The 23,952-nt window shown below is 29.7% G+C and overlaps 1 protein-coding gene across 1 annotated transcript; it reads left to right on the forward strand.

Moving 5' to 3' along the window:
• Window positions 1-1,827: 1,827 nt before the first annotated feature.
• Window positions 1,828-19,083, forward strand: LOC142334198 (uncharacterized). The gene is made up of 3 exons (XM_075382022.1): window positions 1,828-1,986; window positions 16,254-16,376; window positions 17,794-19,083. The coding sequence occupies exons 1-3, from the start codon at window positions 1,872-1,874 to the stop codon at window positions 17,907-17,909; spliced, it is 354 nt and encodes a 117-aa protein (XP_075238137.1). The 5' UTR covers window positions 1,828-1,871; the 3' UTR covers window positions 17,910-19,083.
• Window positions 19,084-23,952: the final 4,869 nt, after the last annotated feature.

Raw genomic sequence — 23,952 nt, forward strand, 5'->3', positions numbered from 1 at the left:
AATGCACCTATGCTCTTATCAAGTTGTAGGGTGAAAAAACTATTTTTGACTTAAGTTATTAAATTCTGCTAACAGCTCTTCACTGATTGTATGACATTTTCAACACTGCTATTCTTAAGCTCACTAAAAATGTTGCCTCAACTGTTTTTTTGAGTACTGGCTATAAAAAATGACATAACTTTCTTTGTGCATTTTAACTCTTGTCAACTCATAGGTTATTTTATAATGTTGAATGTGTAGTACTATAAGGTGCCATTTTAATATTGAGTGTTTCATGCTTTGGTTAAAAAAATTCACAAAAACAGCTCACCCAATGAGGTCATGCCTCATTGTTTACATCCATCAAAAAATCTTGATTTGCTGCAAATTCTGATTTTGGAATAGAGTTTGACAGTAAAGGGTTTTTAACTGACAATGTTTTATCTGTCTTAAGTCACTTATCCATGTTGATTTATGTTTTATATCAACTAGACTAAACCAAATTAATTCAAGTAAAGTACTAAAAGTATGTTTATAAGAAAAAGCCCCTTTCGAGATACGAAGTCCAGTGCTATCACTTCAATTTTATCAAATGAAAAAGTAACACAATAACATTTCCAAATTGATCGTCATAGAATATGTAAAACACTAGAGGCAACTGTGTTTGTCTGTAGGATATCCACAACTGATTCCACTTAACAACTGGAGGAAAGCGTAGCAATTTTTTATTAACAAACTTATTTGTACATGTGCGACATAGTGCATGCATGGCTCATGTGTCACTACATGTGCACTGTGGTATACAAGAACCCATTAGCATTGTGTCTTTGTACTTGTTAGCCAAATGACTGATATTCTTATTGATGTAAACAAATTACCTTCTGAAATTAAAGGCAAAGCATGATAAAATCATTTGTATTATTATATATTCAAAAAGTTTTTGAGAATCACTGATCCACTGTATTATTATTAATAATAATAATAAAAATAATAATAATGATGATGATTGACTGATGATGATGATATGTTGTACTAAATTTTGTTTTGTAATACAACATTTTTGTATTATAAATATTTTTTTTTATAATTGTGTATTAGCATACCACTTTGAGAAGGTGGTATTCTGTGTGTGATTATCTTTTTAAAATGCAAAAATTGATTGAGAATTATGGTTTGTATTTTTTATGTTTTGCAGTTAATTTGTTTTTATATTAATTTATTTCTTTATTTATGCTGTAGTACTTTTTATTTGTAATTCAGTAAATATAACTATAAAATATTTACAGACTTAAGACTAAGGCTCTAGGATGATTATTTTTTATTGATGTTATATTTTAACCGGACACTAAACAAAAAGAAAAAAATACTTACTAATATGAATATTGTGAGAAGTGATAAAAATTATAAAAAGATTCCAAGTTAAGTCTCTTGCAGTTAACAGTTAAAAGATTTGGGAGGAATAAAGAGCTTTTAAATAATATTTATTTAATCTGTTGGATATTAATATGATAAATAAAATTTAATGCTTGTATATGAATGCTCAAAAATATGTTGACACAATACCAGTTTTGTATTCAAAATATTTCTTCTAATGCCTAATTAAATTAAAAAACTAAGTTGCTACATTTGTTCAAAAATATTTTATTGCCTAAAATATATCAGGGTGTGGTCATACATACATTGTTGAAGGAAACACTTTAATTTTAAATTAAACTGTAACTGAACAACCTTGCAAGGTAAATGTAATTTAAAGTAAGCAGTGGGAGAAGGAAGAATAAGATAAAGAAAGAGATACAACCAGAGAAAAACAGTGAGAGTAAATGGCAGAAGTGGGGAAAACTTTCTACAGAATATAAAATGTGGGTCAGTCTTCAACTAGAATCTGCAGAAGCATGGGGTCTGAGGCTAAACAAGTTTCTATTTTTTTAATATTTTACATTTCTGTACAATTATGTAGTGGAGTACCAACAATTTATAAAAAAAATGAAAATGATAAGTTAGAACCAGGTAACTCTTTTCAAGATGTTTAAAATTATAGATCAGTAAAATAAAAGTTTTGATTGTTAAATTTCTAATTTAATTTTAACATGTTTTCCAATAAAATATAATATTATAATTTAGATTACTACATTACTCATATTATAATCTCAAATTTGTTTTAAGTCACAGAATTATTAAATTCAGAAAATAATAAAATTTACACCTGACATTTTTTCTTATTTGTATTTGTACTTTATGATAGAATGTTTGTTATTGTACTTATTGTATCGCAGACAAAACACAAAAAAAATTATTAGAAATAATTTTAATTACCATTTTTGCTAATTTAATTTAATGGCACTGAAGGGGGAACTGACCCTCCTGTACTATTATAAAGTGCAAAAAGTGTATATTTATTTGTTCAACAAATAAAATTAAAATAATGTTTTGTAACAATTACATATTTATAATTATTATTGGAACCGCTTCAGAAAAAGTGAAAATGTAAAAAAGGAAAGATTGAAAATCGTATTCAACTTTCATACAATAAGATAATACTTGAAGAATGGATAAAACATTTCTGCTAAAAACAGATTTATAAGAAAGCAAACCGCTCAGAAATTAAGTAACTGATCTAGTAATGATTTAAAAATAATTTAGTTATAAAAGGTTAACAATAAAAATGAATGATTACTTCTGAAGAGATTAAAACAATTTTTTAGTCTACTTAAAATACAGTAAATTTTATTACTATTTTCTTCAGATGTGTTATTGGATAATAGGTTGTTCCAGCTATAAAGTTCTCATTTTAGTCCATGTTTCATCTTTGTATTTACTTTATAGTTGTATGAATGTAAGATTTTTATAGCTTTAGTTTCTTATAATTGAAATTTTTATACGGTTTGTACAGAATAAAATCAACTGACTTTTCTATTGAAAGTTATATTGCTTCAAAAAATAAAAATATTTAAATAAATAATTAAAGTTTAGTTTTAAACTTTATTCACTCTCAATCAAAAGAGTCCTGAGAAAGCTGTTGAGAAAACTATGTGAGTCATTAGAAACATTTTTATGGACAGTAGCACATCTATGATGGCAAAACATGAGTAATAAACAATTCATCTGGATTTTTTTTGTGTTATTTGTACTGTAACATATTTCTGAAATAAGAACAAGTATAATTAATAAATTCATATTGTAGGACATATGTACTTACAAGTATATTTTTCACTAATTGATTCTAAAAAGAACAAAAATTTACAAATTTGAAATAAAAAGAAATTTTGTATGAGAAATGATATAAAATGATTAAAGCATGTACTTATGAAATATCTGAACCTAGCTTATAAAATACATTTTTAATAATTTGTCAAAACATTTTCAGTAGGTTCTGCTACCATTTTCAGTGATAAGTGCTGCTGTCCTCAACTTGCTGTCACCTGATTTTACTGTGGGTGCTTTTTAGAAATAGGGAAAGCTATTCAGAATGTAGTGTTTGAATAGGCATGATTCAAATCCAATATATCCCAATCTTATTTCGTTGTTTAATTGCTGGCCATCAAAAAAAAATTGCAAATGAAATTATTACATTTTTATGAAACACAAGTAGTAAAAAATGAAATAAAAGAAATTAATTTTTTTTTTTGTAGTCATTTGTCATTTAACTGATTCTATCTGTTCCTTTTTGATCTATGTTAATCGTTTAACTTCAACATAATTACATCCTATATTCTCAGTTATCTGTTTTCTTCATTACTGTTATCATACATTATCTGTTTTATATCCTTGTCTTCCTCCAACAATCCTTCCACACATCCCTCTGATACCATATTAAAATACTAAATCTTAATGTCTTACTATAGAACTGATTGATCCAGTTTCCTTTTTAATATTATTCTGTCACAAATATCTCTTTTCTTCTATTCATGTTAAAATTTCTTCATTTCATACTATATTTGCATATTTACTCACCTAAATTTCAACATCCTCCTGTAACACCACATTTTTATTCTTTTGATTTCTGCTTTTCCTGATGTCCATGTTTTGCTATTACAAAGCACTATTCTATGTAAATGTTTTCAAGAAAACTTTTCTCATTCTTGGTTCCAGATTCAATACCAGCAGAATTTTTACGTGAAGTTCTTTTGTTTGTGCCAATCAGATTTTGATTTCTACATCTGATCTTAAAAAAATATATACATTGGGTGCATATATATATATATATATGTTTTCTTTATGATATCACCAAACTTAATTTCTCTTCTAGTTTTATAAGCGAGTCTTGCAATAGAGCACTGTTATTGGCACACATCTCAAAATGGTTAGGAAATCATTATGCGTGCATTTTATTTAATGTATTAAATTTTTTTGGATTTAATTCTCAACACAACTTTATATACTTTTGAGAGAAGTTAATTTAAATATTTTTGAATTTTAATTTTACTAATGATACTTAGGGTATTGTAAACCAGGGAAAACCATTTTTTGTTTTTAGCATTTTATGAAACTGAACAATTTTCTGAGTGTTTTGATAATTATTTATGGGGGTATTTCAGTTTGTACAATTTGTAGGCATATAAGCATTACGTTATTGTATATCACTTTTTTTTCTGAAACTGATAACCCAAGATATTGCCGAGATTCAACAATGCATGACTTTGTATTTCCCGTCGGAATGTTGCAATTGTGGTATCGAAATTCTCGCTGTTTTATCGACTATTCGATAGTGCTTATTTCAACACTGTCGATTAATCAGTATGTGGTTATGTGTGTAGTCTTCGGTGTAGAATTGTCGTAATAGAATCAGTAAAATGTTTTTTTGAGTGTAAATACTGATTTCTTTTTTGTAGAACACACTAGAAATTTATTACGTTTCACAATGTGTAACAAAAAACGAGTGGGAAATAGAAGTTCAATGTACAGTAAAAAAAATTGTTGGCAAAACAAGTCTGCAGTGTGAGGTTATAATGGAACCATGTACATCGTAAGTTGAACATGAGAAACCAACCCCATCGAAGGTAAAATAATCATTTAATTATGAGTTATACAACAGTAGAACTGTCAATTGTCATATGGTATTATTGACGTTGAAGTTTTTAAAATTGTTATTGAAAGTGCTAGTGTAAATACTGCCTTCACAATTTAATACCAAGAAAGAGTAATGAGGGTCAAGCAACAGAATTCAAACTGTCGTTTAACAATTTCAGTGAAAATGAAAAAAAAAAAATACAATGAAATTGTAAACCGTGCGGTAATAGTCTCGCAGATAACAAAATGGTACTGATATAAAAATAGGTGGGAGACTACATTTCTATTATCAAAATTTGTTTGAATTTAGAATTTTGTTTAAAAAAAATACATGTAATAATAGATAATAAAAAATGTTTAAGTGTTCCATATAATAAGCAAAAAATAGGAAACTATTTCAAAACTCTTACCGGCCGGATTTCATTTATTAAATAAACTCATATAATTAGGAGGGGGTAGTATAAAGTCATTACCACAATTCTGGTTAAATTTGACAGTTATAGATTTGCTATCAAAAACTTATCATCTATTAGCGTTTATATTACATATTGAATTATTACTGATACAACATCTTTTCTTCAATTACATGTTTTGAAAGTAATTTTCACCTTATATTTCACTACGACTCGTATTGTCTTTATTTTAAGTAGTCAACATTATTTCAAGTTTTTAACTTTTCAACGTGATGAAAATTCGGTTTTTTCATTGAATGTATGTTTTAATGGAATATTTTTACTAAAGGATGTAAATAGAAAAAATCAATTAAATGCGTTGTACATTACTTTCATATTCTGATCGTTTTTTTAGCAACAGATGTATTGATTATTTATTTACTTAGGCTTACTTTGTTAATTACCTTTTTTTGTATATAAAAATACAATTTAGCGTAGTTTCTTTGTCGTTTTGAATGTGTTATGATAAAAATGTGACATGTGATACATATCACATTACAGAAATACAATTCATATAATTATTATTCGTTGTTTAATAAATGAAATCTGGCCGGTAAGTGTTTTGTAACAAATTTTTCTATTTTTTTTTCTTATTATATGGAACGCTTAATCATTTTTAGGTAGATTTCATAAGAAAGCTGCCTATTGTAATGGGTATCATGATTCGACTTCCGAAAAGTTCGACATATCTTCGCGTTTCACATCATCAGATCCAAAAACCACCGTCAGCTCAAAAGTTTACATATATATATTTCCCCTTCTTGTGTACACGATAACTGCTATAACTAATATTGCGCCAATCACTTTCAAATTGTTCCTAAAAATAACTCGTTCCAAAATCTCGGTCTAGTTTGTTAACCGCCAAAATCGGATCATGGGGATGGAAATGGGGGCTTTTTCGGAAAAACAAAACGTCGCTATAACTTTCTTATTAAGTAAAATATCGAATTCGTTTAAAGTTCCTACTATTCTTTGGATAAGGGCCTAAAACTTATTTAAGTAAATTTTTTTCACCAACCATTGGCCCAGGGGGTTTCAAAGACAAAAAGGAATCACACCTCCCTTAATAAGCACATTATTGAATGCGTTTAAAGTGGTTGTTAGTCCTCTAGTAAACATTACCTGAAACGTTTGTCTGTAACAAGTTTTGATATGAACAACCCTTATGGCAAGGGATGACCAAAATATTGCTGGAATTGTAAGAAGATGGGGCTTGTCATATGCTAAACATGTGAAACTTATTTTCACATGCAACCAATGTCGTCTTAACTTTAACCATTGTCGTCTTAAATTTGAAGTCTTCTTAACTTTAAGTTGGAAATCTTTTTTATCCCCTTCTTAACATCGAAGAAGCCTACCTCCGCCTTCCGGTGTACCGAAAGGAATTTTTTATTATTCTATATCTATTGTTTATATATTTAACAATTATTATTTTTAAAATAAAATTCAAAATTAATAACAGATTTTGATAATAGAAATATAGTCTCACCTTTTTTGATATCAGTATCAATGTTTTTCTTTTTTTTTACTTTGTTTACCCCGCCCCCCCAGAGCCGAAACCGCAATTAAGCATAAATACAGCTCCGGGGGGTGCCATCGCCTCAAACTACCTCGGCAGAACTCAAGGTCCCACCTAGATAGCCAGCACCCGGTCTTTCGATTAGTGGCCATGCCTCAAATGAGGTAACCCCCTCATCGGGGATCCCCACCGGAACTACAGTCTTATTTACCCCCCCACCCCCCGTGGCTCAGCCAGGAGTCACCGTCCACTCATCGGTGATGAGAAGCCGGAGCATCCCACCTTTCTGGATGAGACCAACCCGTGCTGGAGCCACCATAATTCTTTGCCCCACAGCGAGTACACCTCACTTCCGGTTACATTTCTGCAACTTCGGCGCCCCATAGCGTGACCAGAGGTTTTACAGAAAGTGCAGCGGGCTTCCTTCTGGCAATTCATCTTGACATGGCCAACCTCCTCGAAGTTAAAACATTGGCCGGTCCTGTCAGGACCACCACACAGCTTCGCCCTGTATCCCGTATCCCAACAACAGAAGCACCGCTCTTCCAGCGACTGGCGCATTACTCTGCAGGCCACCCATTCAATCTGCACCTGGCCATCGTGTAGCAAAATATCTGACAGGATGGGTGGCAAAGCTAGCATCATAACCTGAGTGACCCCGTAGGAAGGTCTCATCGAAAGCACATCAATCGTAACAGAGTCACCGGTAACACGATGAAGATCTCTCATGAACTCTTCTTCTGTGGTTAAGGCATCCACATCCTTAATAAGGACATGGAGCCGCCTACCTCCCAACACCGTCTACCTTCTCTGCAATCTCCCTACGGAGCCACTCAGCATCATCCCCCTCCGCCCTCATCCAATGGAGAAGGCCTTCCCCTGACCCTGATGGGCTGAGAGGACACCAGATTACCCAGCGATACGTTGTCCTTCACTGTTCGCAGGAGATTCCCATAGGACCTCCCCAACGTCTTCACGACAGCAGTCGCGGTAGGCGGCCCCACCGGCCTCTTCGGTGGAAGATGATTCTTAAGCACCTGCTCACTTGATACCTTATCATCAAGGAAATCCTGGAATTTAGTCACTTCTTCTGCCAAAATATTCCACTAACCAGCAGAAGTAGCTACCGACCAGTCCAGCAGGCCCGCCAAAACTCACCCCACTATCCGCCATCACCACATCAGAGATGGCCCTCATAAAGCAGTGAACCTTCCTGTCTTCCCCTTTGGCGGAGTCAGCAACAATAACATAAGTGGTCCGCCCAGCTTCAACCACATCATCTGATAAAACAGAGGTGCTCGACTTATCAATAAGTACTTATCCTTCCTGTAGACTACCTTCACCAACCAGTTTCTCAACCCAAGGTACCCAAAGAAGGGCTGGAGAATGTTGAGAGTGGCCAACACCCATCGCTAAGTACAGTAGCCTTGCCTGAGAGGTCTTACCTATTTGTCCAGGATCTGTCACCAGTGTAGAAGAACAAAATGTTTTTTTCTACCAACTCCGTTGAACCAGTTGAAAAAGAGCCTCATCAGATACATTTTTCCCAAGTAAGTCGCCCTGATTATGTCCTCCATCAGGCATCTGAGTCAGATCTCCACCCGAGGTCTGAGTGGCTACCTCTTGAAACAACACAGCCCTGATCTCTTTTGATCAGAAACTTCTTCCCTGTAGGACAAGAAGTTCGTACAAATAGCCTTCAGCTACTTCTTCTATTCAGTACATGGGGGGGGGGGGGGGGAAGCTACAGTCTTTGTTTCCCCGATGGTTTTGAAGCAGGTGTTCACCTCCCATTTCATCATCTCATCTCATCTTCCTCTCCCTATGTCTGGACTCCAAACTGATTGTTGTAGATTTATTATTTATTTATTTATTATTATTATTGTTATCTTATGGATTTGTTATCTAAAACAAACAAATATACATTATTTGAATTTCTCGGCCAATTTATTTTGTTGATATTCATATCATTCACTTCATACCACATTTTTCCTTTTTAATAAAACTAGCATAATGACCTTCACGAGTCGAAAATACGTGATGTAATATTGCACTTATTACTTTGTAAGTGTAACCCTCGATTTTTATCATATCCGTGGTCACACTTTCTATATTATTATTAAATGAACTTTTTTTTATTTCTCCATCAATCAGTTCAGATAGTTCTAATTGTAGAATAAAAATTTTACCGTTCAAATTTATTTTTGTTTTATGTAACAAATCTTTGTTGCCACATTTGCAACACTTCCCCACCATTCGTGTTTTTTTTGTGTTTTATTAGCGGCTATAATCTCTTGTAAACTAATATTTTTATTTTTTTAATGAAGTGATGGAAATTAAAAAAAATGTTTCATCTTCAGTACTTTCATTTTCATAAGAGCATTTACTATTAAAAAGCTGTAGTATATTTTCTTTTAAATTTTATTATTTCAAGTACATTATTCAAGTTTTTGTACGTTACCTAGCAGTGCGATTCATAAAGCCACTTTTTTGAAGAAAAGTGACATATTCGAGACCCGCAGTTCATCAAATGGAAGAAAAAAAGTCTAACAAAATTCGAGGTATTTTTTGAAAGTATTCTTTATTACAAATCTAATTGAAATGAAATATAATGTTTTCATGCTTATTTTTTAATTTTTTCCTATTTTCATTTCACTTTTAGGTTAGGTCATGTTTAGAACTGTAAACATACTGTCGTCCAGTTCTTCTGCGGACTCTTACTGGCAAAATTCGAACAAACTTCTTGATTTGTTTCATGAACTGTCATAAAATTATAAAAAGTTATGAAAATCATAAAAAAAATTTTATGATCTTAACATGGTATGCTGTTTATATATTATTGGGAAGGGTCTATATATTACTTTAACTGCGCAAAAATTTTGGTGTAGTTTTGAATACTCCATCTCCACCAACCAAATTAAAAAAAAAAAACTTGATACTACATTTTCTTTTGCCATGGAAACAGTATGCAAATTATCTATGAAAACGCCCGTTGAGGAAGCTGTTCTAGAATTAAACAATAAGGATTTGTGTGTTACTCTGGATGGTTCCTGGCATAAATGAGGAGATACATCATTGATGGTCTTGTTTTTCTGATATCAGTTGATGCTGGCAAACTCCTTGTTGTGGCCATTATGAGTAAATTTTGTAGGTATAGAAAGAAAAAAATGAACACATACAAGGCAAGTTATCCAGAAACTAGCAATGATATGGAGGTTGCTAATGCTGAACAGTCAGAATGGCTGTACAATATTCTATACATTCAGTACCTAGGAGATGGGGACATAAAGATCCATATTTCTGTGTGTGAAAGTAAATCATACCGGAAAAATACAGAAATAGGGAAACTTGAATGTATTGAATATGTATAGAAAATACTTGGGACACAACTGAGAAAATTAAAATCTTGTGACAAAGAGGTTCTTGCAGATTGGTATGCAATCTGTATACTATTGGGAAGGGTCACAACTCCCCCAGAATTTTGTTGTGTGTAGTTATAAGTACTTCAACTCCATAGATGGTAAACCTGGCTGGTACATTTGCAAGGATTTAGTTTTTGGCCACACCTGAAACCGTGTGATCAAGAAGTAAGCATGCAACTACCAACTGGACAGCTAAGATCATTTAAAATTCTATCAAATGTGAATCGTGTAACGTTTTATCCGGTAACATTTAAAAGTTTATTTACAAAAAAAAAATGTTTTGCTTATAATTTTTAAACTTTTTCTGTTAAAATAAATGACAGAAATACAAATAGATAAAATTTGATACACTTAAAAAAATGAACTAAAAGCCGGTTATTTTTAATGGCAAAATGTGGCCATTGAATAAAAATTGTAAAATAAATTACAGAACAAATTCATAGTTAAATAATAAAAGAGATTTATTTTGTTTGTCAGAATCTACAAAGTATTACATTTTTAAATAAAACTTTCGATACAGTTTTTATGACTCTCAATGTTTAAAATATATTTCTTATACAAATATTCCTCTGCAACTACTGATTTATTTAGAAATTTGCAATTTTCTAAAGCAAAAATCTTAAGAAAAGCCTTCTTGAACTGAAGCTATAACTTAAAATTTCTTTGGAAAACCAATAATTTTTTTAATTATTATCTTTTGTTGATCATATACAAATTTTCCATGAGCACATTTTCTTTGCAAGAAAAGTGAAAATTTCTTTACAATTACAGATTTCTGGTGATCTGTTTATTACAATTACAAAATTACAAAAAAAGTCATTACAGTAGTTAGTTCTGAAATTAATTGGAAAAAGAATGATGTATAATGTGATAAAAAATCCCCAAAAATTGCCTTTAATATCAATAACAGCAGAAGAAAAGAATTACGTTACATACAACAATTAAAAAAAAAAAAAAACTATTAAAACTATTAAAAAAAACAAAAAACTATTATTCAGAAATGCTGTGGTGTAATTTAATAATTTTCTGTTTTAAAACAAAATCTTCTTTAAATATAAAAAAATATCAGGTCAAAATTTAAGAGAGGTTTTATTAAATAAATTTATTTACTCAATTACATTAGACTGGAAGTAGGTTGTTTGACATTTGCAAAACTAGTTTACAAAAGGAAAACAAGGTCGTAAAATGTGTAAATTGAATGACCTTCATTTCTGTCTCTGCAACATATAGATTCTGAAATCTCAGAATAAAATCTATGGATTTGCAGCCAAATGCCAATACTTGAAAAACCACTTCTTGTGTATGAGAGAATAATATTTTTTTGTGAAATTGTATAATCTTTTAAAAAAATGTTGTTTTTTTTAATTTAAGAAAGAGAATTTCATTTATACTAATATATATAAATGTTTTGTCTGCCTGGATAAATTATGTTTTGAGATTTTTGTTTTTGATTTTTCTCCACTCTCAATATACAAGTGAAATACAATACGTAAATTATTTTGTAGGCCAATTTTTTGTTTCTACTACATATCAGGGGAGTTAAAAAATGGGTGAATTTTATTCTGATTGAACTTTCTGGATTTTATCTGGGATTAAACTCTAGGTGCATTTCTTTTTTAATGAAGGTTCCACTTTCTTTTGACGAAGGTATTTACACCAAAACTCAGTAAGAACAAAAATCCAATTCCAAGTAGGTCTTTTGCCAATAAGTTTTTTTTTAAACATCTAACTGACTGAAAAATGGCTGTAAATAATTTAATTGAATATTTGATGGAAGTTGTGTGCCAAATCTCAGCTAAATCAATTTCTGTATTCTTGGTGCATCATGAACACAAATTTGATATCACGTAAGAATTGATCATGTAAAAATTATTTTTATAAATTCAGTTTAAATGTATGTTTGATGCTGAAAACATAAATAAACACAACAATAAGTTTTTTTCATTAATCGTTGTTTGTTTAGTTAGGAGTATGGAAAAGTAAAGATTTTATTTTATTAACCCCTTTCTCTCCAGAGTTTAGAGTTTTCAATGTAAAATGACTATAAGAATGATAACATTTTGTTGCTAAAATTAATTGTAACTCTTTTAGCTGATTGCATTTAGACTAAATAAAGAGAAACTGAACATACATGTCAGTATAGTAATATTTTATTATAGTGATATTTGATAAACAATTCAGTTTGTGTTAAGGCAAAGTTGTTTACTGTTATTTATGCCATTTTTCTTACAAACATTATGAATTCATTTAACACATAAAATAATATATAAGCCAGTAGGAATTGTATTAGGGTGTGTATTTCATGTAGGTGTAGTCAAGGCTTCCTGCCTACAGTTGTATAATCAGGTGTAAAATTATCAAAACTAAGAATACAAATCACATACTTCTACTTAACAAACATGTTTATTATAAACAAAACTTGTTAATAAATGTGTGCGTGTGCGTGCACCTGCAAATGTGTGTGTTTTAAGTATAATACAATTAGTATAAAATATACTAAACAACTATACATAATATCTTTGTTTTAAAATAAAAAATAAAATAAATTTGTTTTTAAATAACAGATATCTTCTTTAAAATAACAGAATGTTAATTGGACATAAGACAATAATATTCAGTTAACTTTTAACTGATTTCATAATTAGCAATGTAAATGAAAACTATGGAAATATTTAGAGAAAATTGGTGCATTTTTTTATAATAAATCTATAAATTCATTTTTTTTAGATGATAGCTAATGGTTTTATTTTAGTTGAACGTACCCAGTATTTCTGTAAAACAATATGTAGGAGTATTGTTCAAATAAAAAATTATGCATTGACCTTTGTTTATTCTGAATTAGTTTCTGTGATTTTTAATCTTTTTAACAAATTTCATTTTCCAGATTATTCACATTTATATAAATAAATTATGATCTGGAATTTATCATGGGAGATTATTAGAATGGTAATAATGATAATTTCACATTATAACAAAAAAAAAGAATAAGAATAATATTTGACTGTTTGAATCAATGTAATGACTATATTATTTAAGTCTAATGATATCACAATATTAGTTGATTTAAATGTGGATTATATTATTTTAGGGATCATTATTTTATGGATTACCGTTGATTTAAATGGGGATTACATTATTTTTAGGCTTACCATATTTTTTTGGGTCCAACCCAGGACATATTTTTGAAATTACTTAAAAGTCTTAACAGTTTACTGAAACATTAAACTTTATTCAGTTTATGTTTCACTAGACATGACTTTTTTTCAGAAATGGTTTGTTTGTTTTAATTACATCATAAAATTCACAACAAGAAAGTTCTGAATTAATTTTAACATTTAGCAGATGTTTAATGGTAGATACTGAAAGTCTACCCCTTTTTGCAGACCAAGTGATCCTGTAACTGAAAAAAACTCTCTCAACTAGAGCAGATGTCCCAGGCAAAGAATCGCAAACTCAACCATTTTAGAAATATTGCAACATGAAATATCAGTCTTTAGAAATAGTTTCCACTTCTCTTCAACAGTATCTGATACTTTTTCAGAACTTGAACCACAATCTACCTTTTGCGCTTTTGAATTACCTGGTTCAACAATGTACGTTCATCATATAGGTCATTAATATTTATGGAATCTTTTATAATTTCAATAAAAACTTGTGCACTCTCTTCTAAATCAGACCAGGCAATTTCAGTTCGTAAATTTATCCACTGAAACTTACTAACTTTATCAAAACTGGTACTCCACAATTCTAAGTATTGGATATTAGAATTATAAAAATTGTCACGCTTGAGAAGAATTTTTGTTCCTGAACATCACTATTTTCTTTTGGAGTGCAGAGTAATTCTTTGGCTGAAGATGGTATAAATTTGTGAGGTGTTTTTCCTGAAGTTGACAAATTAATTCAGAATATGTCTGAAATGCTTCTGTTGCTGTGATAGAATTAGCTCTTCCAATTTCAGAAGTACATTATTAAATAACTATAGAGTACCATATAAAAATTTCAAAAACAGTTCACTTTCTAGATTATCAAAAATCAAATAATAATTTTGGGCATTTGTCACAAGGTAAGAAGTATGATTTTAGGTCTTCAGAAATGGAATGAATTCTTTCTATTGGAGGTAACAATCTAAGGAACCTTGTGCTGCTATGAGATAATACATTTTTATAATCTGTTTCCACAAATTCATAAAACTCTCTAAGTTTCATTACTCTTACTGTATATACAAAAATATTTATAAATTTTTATAACAATAACGTCTTTATCCAAGGGTAGAGAGTCACATGCTGTTTATACTGAATTGTATTTAATGTGGGCTGAACAATCAATTCCTAAATAGGTCTACCTAAATCACTTTGAACTTTTCTGAACACATTTCCATTCCCCTTTTTCTTCACACCACCAAAATTACTGTTAGTGTTATCAGCAGAAAAATAAACCAACTTTTCTTCAAGTTTGTACTTTTTTACACACTGCAAAAGATACTGAGTCAAAACTTGAGCAGTTTCACCTGATACTTCATCAAAATTTAATAGTTTAACTTGAATTCCCTCCTCCAGACTGAAATATCTTACAACAATCGGAACTGTTTTACTTCACTTTTGTTTGAGCTATTCATCATTATTGTTAGATGATTAATGTCTTCCAAAGAATGCAACACATTGTAAAATGTAAATGGCGAAATAATGTTAACAATAATTGCCTCGATTTTGATTCTAGCAGATGAAAATTTTGGTCACATAACTTTTTAACCAGTTTAGGTGTGCAGTCTGATGTTCTGAAACAGTTCGTATCTAGCAGTGTGGTATGAGAAAGTAGGGTTCTTTTGCTGCATATTCCAGATCACTGTTATTCTTATTCCCATCTTTGCTTTAAAAAATCTGTTATGCTGAAGTAGTAGCATTAATGTTTAGCTGTTTTCATGTGGTCTTCAATATCACCCTTTCCTTTATGTGCAACAGAAAATTCTCCAGTACATAGTGTGCAATATTGTTACTGCCATTACACAATTTCAAAAACTTGTTGCAGGTTAATATTAAATAAAGACACATTTTATTTTGCCCATTGCTAAACGATGAGATGAAAATGAATACAGATAAAATGTTCAAAAACATGTTGATGAGTTAACTTCACACATGAAAACAACATAAACACATTGCCCCTGAGTAAAAAATGACTGAGTAAAAAGTTGTAGCAAGACCGATAGCCACGCCTCTGTCAAAATCGATGTCAGCGCTTGCTCCAAGGTTGGCTGAGAGATGCATGGCCATAAAAGAACGTTTAAAAACGCAATGTCAAACATATAGGCCTAAAATTAAAAAAAATCCTTGCCAGCCATAAAATTCTCAAAACCCAGCCAGCACTAGAAAACCAGGACTGTCCAGGCTAATCCTGGACATACAGTAAGCCTAATTATTTTAGGGATCGTTATTTTATGACTAACAGCAAAATTTATAAATTATATAGAAATATATAACCTAAATTCATAGTTATGAAAAGAATAAATTCAGTTCAAAGAACAAATCATTCAATGTTTGTAAAATAAAAGTAAAAGAATTTTTTATGACTAAATGCGGTCATTAAATAGAATACACATTAATAGAATTTTAATATTTCAAAAAGAGCCACAATCATATACGTCTTAGAGTAATTATTGTGAGCCAACATGATAAGACTTTTTTGGAATATTTAATATTTAAAAATTATTAGTTATTACACTTGCACAGAGCTTATAGACTATTTTAATTCATGACTTGTAATTATAAGATTTTATTTTATATTACCTTTTAAAAAACGTTATAAAGGTTATATAAAATACATTTTTAATAATTTGTATAGGTATGATTTCAGTTTGCTTATGGCATAACATTGTTACAGTTTTGATACCAGTATCTTCAACTGTAATACCGTTGCCAGTTTATAAAGTTGGTGCTGTAGTTGGAATTATTGGAGAGAAACCATTGGATAAGCCTCCATCAGAGACGAAATTAGTTACCTTAGGTAGGTTTAATGCTTAAGGAATACAAGGCCGTAATAATGCAATAAAGAAATCATTCAATAAGAATGCATTTATTTATAACTAAGAGTGTATGTACTTTTTCTATGATAATATATTTTTTTAGTTGAAGATCTTTCATTAAAATATTTTCATGTCTGATAATTGCATTTACTCGTAAATTCAAATCCATATGCAAGTAGACCCCTAGAGTTCATTGCTTAACCAAAAAATACGTATTTCTTCTTTATTCTTCCATTTTTATTTTTTTCATCTTGCTGCAGTTCTGATGGAAAAAATAATACTGGTATTGTAGGGCATACTTTTTAACATAAACAATTAACTGTGACAAATAACACACACACATTAGGGTGTGTAACTATTATATCACACATAAATATATGTGATATGTTTGTGAATTTCATCATTTTAATTCTGTTGCAGAAAGTTTGGTTCACCTCAATCCGAGAAAAATGTTAATAGATCTGGAATCAATTTGTATCTATCACTAAGTTATCTGTTTTTTTAAAATAAAGATTCATATCTAATTCATAAATTGAGATATTTTAACAAAGTTTGGTACACATTATAAACAATCACTATAGAGATATAAATATTCAGCGTTTGCTATGCCAGTTGTTTTAATTTTTAAATTATAAATACCTCAACTATTCATTAAATAAAATTGTAGTTTTATAACACAAACTCTTAAGCAACTTACTGAAAATAAAGTAAAACATGTCTGAGTCAACTACATTTTGGAAGAAACTTTTAAAATGTGTCTTGCAATACACTCTAATATAATAAAATATTTCACATTTTATGTATAATAATAATAATGTCTCTGCCTTTCAAAGCTTTGAGTTCAAACGCTGGTCTGATTTGACATTTTTTACAAGCTATTAATTTCTGAGCAAAAGCCTTCAGGGTTTTTGAAGTGAATTAATTAATTACTATCAAAAAAGAAACAAAATTTTAATAAACTTAAGCTTTATGTTACCAAACTTTTTCCTCCAAAAAATATATATTTTATTTTAGCAAATGAAAGAAAGAAAAAATTAAATTGATGTAAAGTGCATTTTCTATTAAATGTATCACTATACAGAAAGAAACTTGCTTTGTTATAATATAGAAAAGAATATTCAGTATTGATTGAATGAATCATATTATTAATCATACAGTCAGTCTAAAAATATCTTTGTTTTCATACATGTATATGACAGCTGAATACTAATTATGTTTAGAATTTTATTGCTGTAATATTTATAGCCTGTTATTTTTTTTTAATATAAATTAAACGCCAATAATCCTTAAGTTAAAGCTAGTTGTTTTTATTTGGTTTAAAAAGTAAATAAATTTTTAATTATTTGGTGGCCTACTAATACAAAAGATATATTTATGCTTTATTATTTTTTGTTTCAGCTTCATCGAGAAAGAAGGCAATTTTAAAAGAATTAATGAAAGAAAAAAGTAAAGAACAAGCAAAGATAAAACCTGTGTCTCAAGAGGAATTTATCTATTCCAAAGAATTTGTATAAAATTTTAATGTAAATATTAAAACAGATTCAAGATTCCAATTAGCTTTTATACACGTATGTCCACACACTCACTCACACACACTTAAATTTATCAGGTTATGAGTAATAATGTATTTACCATTTAAGCTGCATATTATTAATCTACTTCAATTTATTTTTCCTTTAATATAAACCTGTAGTATTTTGAAGTTTAATGAATACTTTCAAGAAAAAACTACAAAAAATGAAAAACTACAATTATTTTGAGATAAGAATCTCTTTATAACTCTACATTGTAGTTTTACTTCAGCAGAGTAATATATTTATTATATGATTTAGTAAAGTGTAGCTTGTTAATTGTCACAGCTATTTTAAAAATCTTGTTTTATTAATAAAAATATTGAAATTATTTTCTGAGAATGTAAAAGGGAAACATACCACTGATTAATACATTTTTTGAATAACAGTATTACCATCTTCATTATTTCTTCTCTTTCTCTCATAGTTGCTACTAATTTTTGTCTTGAAGATAAGTTTTTTTTTTTTTTTAAACTGGCTAAAGTTAGCATAATCTGTTAAGTTTATTATACAGTTTTTTGTGGTATTTTTATCAATCACAATGTTACCTAAAATAAAAATTCAAATAAAGTAGTAATTTGGTTAAAAAATAACATATTAGGTAATAGTTAATTTTTTTAATAAATAATTTTACGTTAAAGATAACTAAATTAACAGGCTATACTGAACCAAAATTTTAGGAACTATGAAGTACTATTATGTTATTTAGTCATAGTAGATGAAACAGTGCTCCTTTTTATAAGAAGTTCAGTTAGATGTAGCACTTCAAATATCTTTTATGTTACATCGATGTATACTAATATCTAACCAAAAATGATGCAGAAAAATTTTCTACTGGTTATATGGCCTTGAAGAATGCGTAAATACAGATTAGGTACTGTGAAAGTAATAAATGATAAGATAAATTTTATGATATACTATAATATAACAATTTAATATAATAAATGTAAAAATGTTATTGTACGAGACAGTCTAGGGTAAATATTATACCATATAATTCATTTATTAAAAAAAAAAAATATATATATATATATATATATTATGTGGGAATAGAATATTATGTCTTGAGCATCTCTACTTATGTTTTTGTACATTTTTACAATGTATTTATACTATACATTCAAATCTACTAATATTTAGGTGTATTTGTTTGTTTAGAGCATTTAATAATATATATATTTTGATTTTTGTAATTAAATTATGAGTATTGATGATAACTACGTAATAAGTGTATATATTAGAATTATTCGTAATTAATGTATATTAGAATTGTAATATAATTGTTAGTTTTTATATTTATATAATAAATTTCAGAAAACATAAATTATTGTTTTAATACTGACACTAGGAATTATAGAAGAGCAAGACAAGATTTAAAAAAAAAAAACAATTTTAATTTCTATAATAATTTTCAAATAATGTAATATTAATATAAGGCACATTAATCTCTTGGAAGATGATTCTGTAGCCAAAAAGTAGAAAAAAGTTATAAACAACGGTTTGTTAGCGAGTTTTGGCTTGTGAAACATTTAACTCTGCTCCATAACCTTAACCTTAACCATAACCTTTCTACTCCCTCTGTGAAATTAAAATATACTAAAATTATGGGGGTACAAATCGAGAAGTAAATTGGAGCTTTCTAATGATTTTTGATCTAAGAAATTGGATAAAAGTGGTCCCAGACCTCTGTCTTAAGGTTTTAAGAAAAACAGGGTAAAACACGAAAAAAATTTTGTTGGAAAATACACTTTTTTAGGTTTGGAATAAAATAGCTTTGTTAATGTACCAATAAACAAATAAAAATTTGTAGTTAACTTTGAAGAGAATTTAATTCTGAGATAATTGATGTAAATAATGTCTATTAAAATTAGACATAAATTTGAGAAGTAAACTTTAATTAGAAACTAAACATACAACCTGGATTGGAAAAGTTATATGATTTTAAACAGAACAATTTTCATCAATCTTTGAACAACGTAATATAAATGAAAACAATAGAAAACTTATCAATAACAGAAAAAAATTAATAATTATCGGGATGATGTTCACATTATCTAATTCGACAGAATTTTATCCATTTATCAAAATCAGGTGGTAGTAACTCTTTTACATGTATGGAATGAGTATAGTTGTTGCCCCTCATAACATTTACCACACACTTGATTGCAAAACATGAAAGCGATGTGACAATCTTGTTGTACTTGTGGTGAGAGATAATTGTACCACGTTCAATATTGCTTTTTCAGCATTAACATTTCTCACAAAACGTTCATGACCAGCATCAAATCATTGTGGTTTAAGCATACCTGTTTCTCTAACTCGCCTCCAAAGCCTCAAATATGATCTTTATGATCTGGTACTCTTCAATCTAGACAATTTTCCTGGTATTCATACACAGCAGCCAATCCATTTTTAACATGTCTGTCAACCCTCCAATAGAAAAAAAATTGGGGTATCACTCATGTTGAATGATGACTGAACAGTTACAACAGAAACACCGTGCAAATGATTATTCAAATGCTAGACATAAACTTAATTTTTGTCAGCTGTTATTGTCGAACTATTAAAACATAAAAATTTTAATATTTTTAGAAGATGTCTTTCAAATTTATTGGCAATTGTTCTGTTTAAAATTCTATCACTTTTCCAATCCAGTTCTGTGTTTTATTTCTGATTAAAGTTGAACTTCTCAAATCTGTGTTTTAATTTTAATAGATATTATTTACATCAATTTTCTCAGATTTAAATTCTCTACAAAGTTAACTAGAAATATTTATTTATTGGCAAATTAACATAGCTATTTTATTCCAAATCCAAAAAAAAAGTACTTTCTGACAAAACTTTTTATGTTTTATTCTGTTTTTCTTAAAACCTAAGTAAGATAGAGGTGTGAAACAACTTTTATTCAATTTCTTAGTTCAACAACCATAAGAAAGCACCAAATCTACCTCTCAATTTGTACCTTAAGAAGAATTTTAATACGATTTAATTTCATGGATGGAGATATAGTCACTCTAGGTGATTGTCTCATAAACTATGCACAATAAAAAATGACCTAAATAAAAGTTAACTCAGATTGGAGGGGGACACCTCATGGTGACCTTGAACTTGACCTTAACTTATTTCAGTGTTAACACTATTTTTTCAAATGGATTGACCTATTTTTGATTACACCAATGAAAAGAGCAGAAAATTTTACATTGAGATATACGTGGTCACAATATGGCCTTGGACCTTTTGTGAAGGTCATATGGCTAACCACCGGAGATAATGTTATACTAGTTACATATTTTTGGAGGTCATACAATATTCCAGGCCATTTGTGCCAACTATGCTGTGTGAAAGATCGTAAAAATGTCTTTACACTATCATATGTCATTATCTCAGATGGTTAACCATATGACCTTCAAAAAAGGTCATATGTGTTACATATTCCAATGTAAAATCTTCTTCTCTTTCCACTGGTAGGATCAAACATAGGTCATTCCATTTGAAAAAACATCTTAACCTTGAAATTACAGTCAAGGTCACCATGAGGTTTCCCTCTCCAATCTGAGTAACTTTTTTTTGGATTATTTCTTTATATTGTGTGATAAATCGCCTGGAGTGATTAAAATAAAACACTCTGTCACTGTGTACGTGTATATATATATATATATATGCACGAGGTGTGATTTAAAAGTAGGGCATTTCAGTGACAAAATGAGAACAGTTAAAAAAATAAAAAAATTATTCATGGTTTCCAATATTTACATATAAACTGTTATTTTTTTTACAAAATCACCATTTTGTTACAAACAATTATGATATTGTAAAATGAGCTTCTTCAAATCCACTGCATAAAATTCCACCACTTAGCATTGTAGCCACTTTTGCATTGAGATTTTCAATTCTTCACTTTCCTTTAATCGTTGAAACAAACAACCAGTGTTTGTATATAGGAAAATATGGTAGTCACTGGGCACAAAATCAGGACCTAAGGGGATGGTCAAAAATCTCCCATCTGAATTTTTTAATTGTTTCTTTTGTGCATTATTGTGAAGAAGAGCAATCCCTGATCTCAGCATTCCCTGTCGTTAGTTTTGAATGGCATGACACAGTTTACAAAGTGTTCATTGTAGACTTGTGATGTGATGGATGATCCAGATTCTATGAAACCAATCAAAAGCAGTCCCTTTCAGTCGCAGAATACAGTTGCTATGATTTTCCTTCAAAATTGAGCTTGTATGAATTTTTTTGATTTAGGTGAACGGGATTGATGTCACTGCATGGTTTGTTTTGTCTCAACTTGATGTACAAAATCCACATTTTGTCACCAGTGACGATATGGGAAACAAATTTGTCTTTTGTGGTAAAAGCGGTTGAGAAAACCATGTGCAGATATCATTCTGTGATCTTTGTGAACACTAACCAACATTTTTGGCACCCATTGTCACACAGTTTACGATAGCCCAGAGTGTCAGTCATGATTTTTAACAACGTTGTCTTTGAAATTTATGGAAATTATAGAGAAAGATTACTAATCATAAAGCGATGATTTTCCCTCACTTTTGCATTTTCATGTTTTATAAGCTCATTAATTCAGACACTAGGCTTATCACTTCTTTGTTAGTCGAGAACATTTGAACATCCTTGCATAAACTCATGACACCATTGCCTCACTTTTCCTTCACTCATTGTGTTAGGCCCATATATTTCATGTAATTGACAGTGAATTTCAGCAGCCTCTTGCATTTAGAAATCTAATCACTGTTTGAACTTTACAATTGGCATGATTTGTTATTGCTGCACTCATATTTAATAGTCTTGTGAAGAAAAACAACAATGAACTGATGGCAGTGTGGTTTGGCGGATATTTCTCCAATAGACTACTTAAAGCTACTGCTCATGCATGAACCAAACAGTGTTGCCAATTGCAATTTGTAACTCATCAGCCCTTACATGTCTCATATAAGCATTCATTCACTGACAAAAAAAGACGTAAGTAGTCTTTGATGTATTAAGCAGACAATAATTTTACTCTTAATATTTTACTTAAAAAAAAAAAAATATAACTCACCTGTACTGAAACACTCACCTGTAAGAATTATTCAAGGAAGCAACTCTATTTCTTGACATATGATGCTACCTTATATAAAGTTTCTACGCTAATGTGTAGGTGTTTTCTTTTATTTTTTTTAGCTCATATACACCTTTTCAAACTATTGTAGAAATAAGAGAAAAGGGATGGGTCAGTGATGTCCATCTCTCGCTAGGCTAATGATTTATTTGTCTGTCCACTGTTTCCATCTCTGTTACAGTGAAGAAAAAAATGGTAATTTTTAAGAAAATGCAGATTTATGTAGCCTAACTATAAATCTATATTTATAAAATATAGATATATAAAAAACACTCAAAACATTTAAACAAACTAGAATTACAATTAAAAGTAATAAAATCTAATAGCATGATAATGTGTATGCAGTAATATCATAAGATACAATTAAATCTTATCTTATAATTTAAAGCCTGTTTGTTATTTAGTAGGGTAAGTATTCCAAAAAAAAAGAAGAATTTACAGCCTTATAAATTGTGTCATCTGGCAAAAATATGATTGATCTAGTATGTTCATTTATTCTTGTAAATAACAGCTCACAGTTAACTATAAGATCAGTTAATTTTTTTCACATCACTGTTTATTGAATCTGTAGTTAATAAAACAAGAAAATTTGTATTCTATAATTTCCTCATTTACAATTTAAAAAATTCATAACGTAGTTGTTTATATCCAAGATTGATTTTTGAATTAATACTGTAGTGCCTGATGTTTTTCATATGCTGAAAGTTTTAAGCAAGCTACATTACTGTTGTTAAACTGCTAGTATGATGTATTTTTAGCTACTATTCTTGCTTACTGACAAGGAGGCTACAACGTTCAACCTTCAGCTGTAGATATTTCTGTGAAAAATGAGTGTTGCTATTCTTTATCAAGAAAATGTCAATCACT

This window comes from Lycorma delicatula, chromosome 1, assembly GCF_047948215.1.
Source record: "Lycorma delicatula isolate Av1 chromosome 1, ASM4794821v1, whole genome shotgun sequence".
Taxonomy (NCBI): domain Eukaryota; kingdom Metazoa; phylum Arthropoda; class Insecta; order Hemiptera; family Fulgoridae; genus Lycorma; species Lycorma delicatula.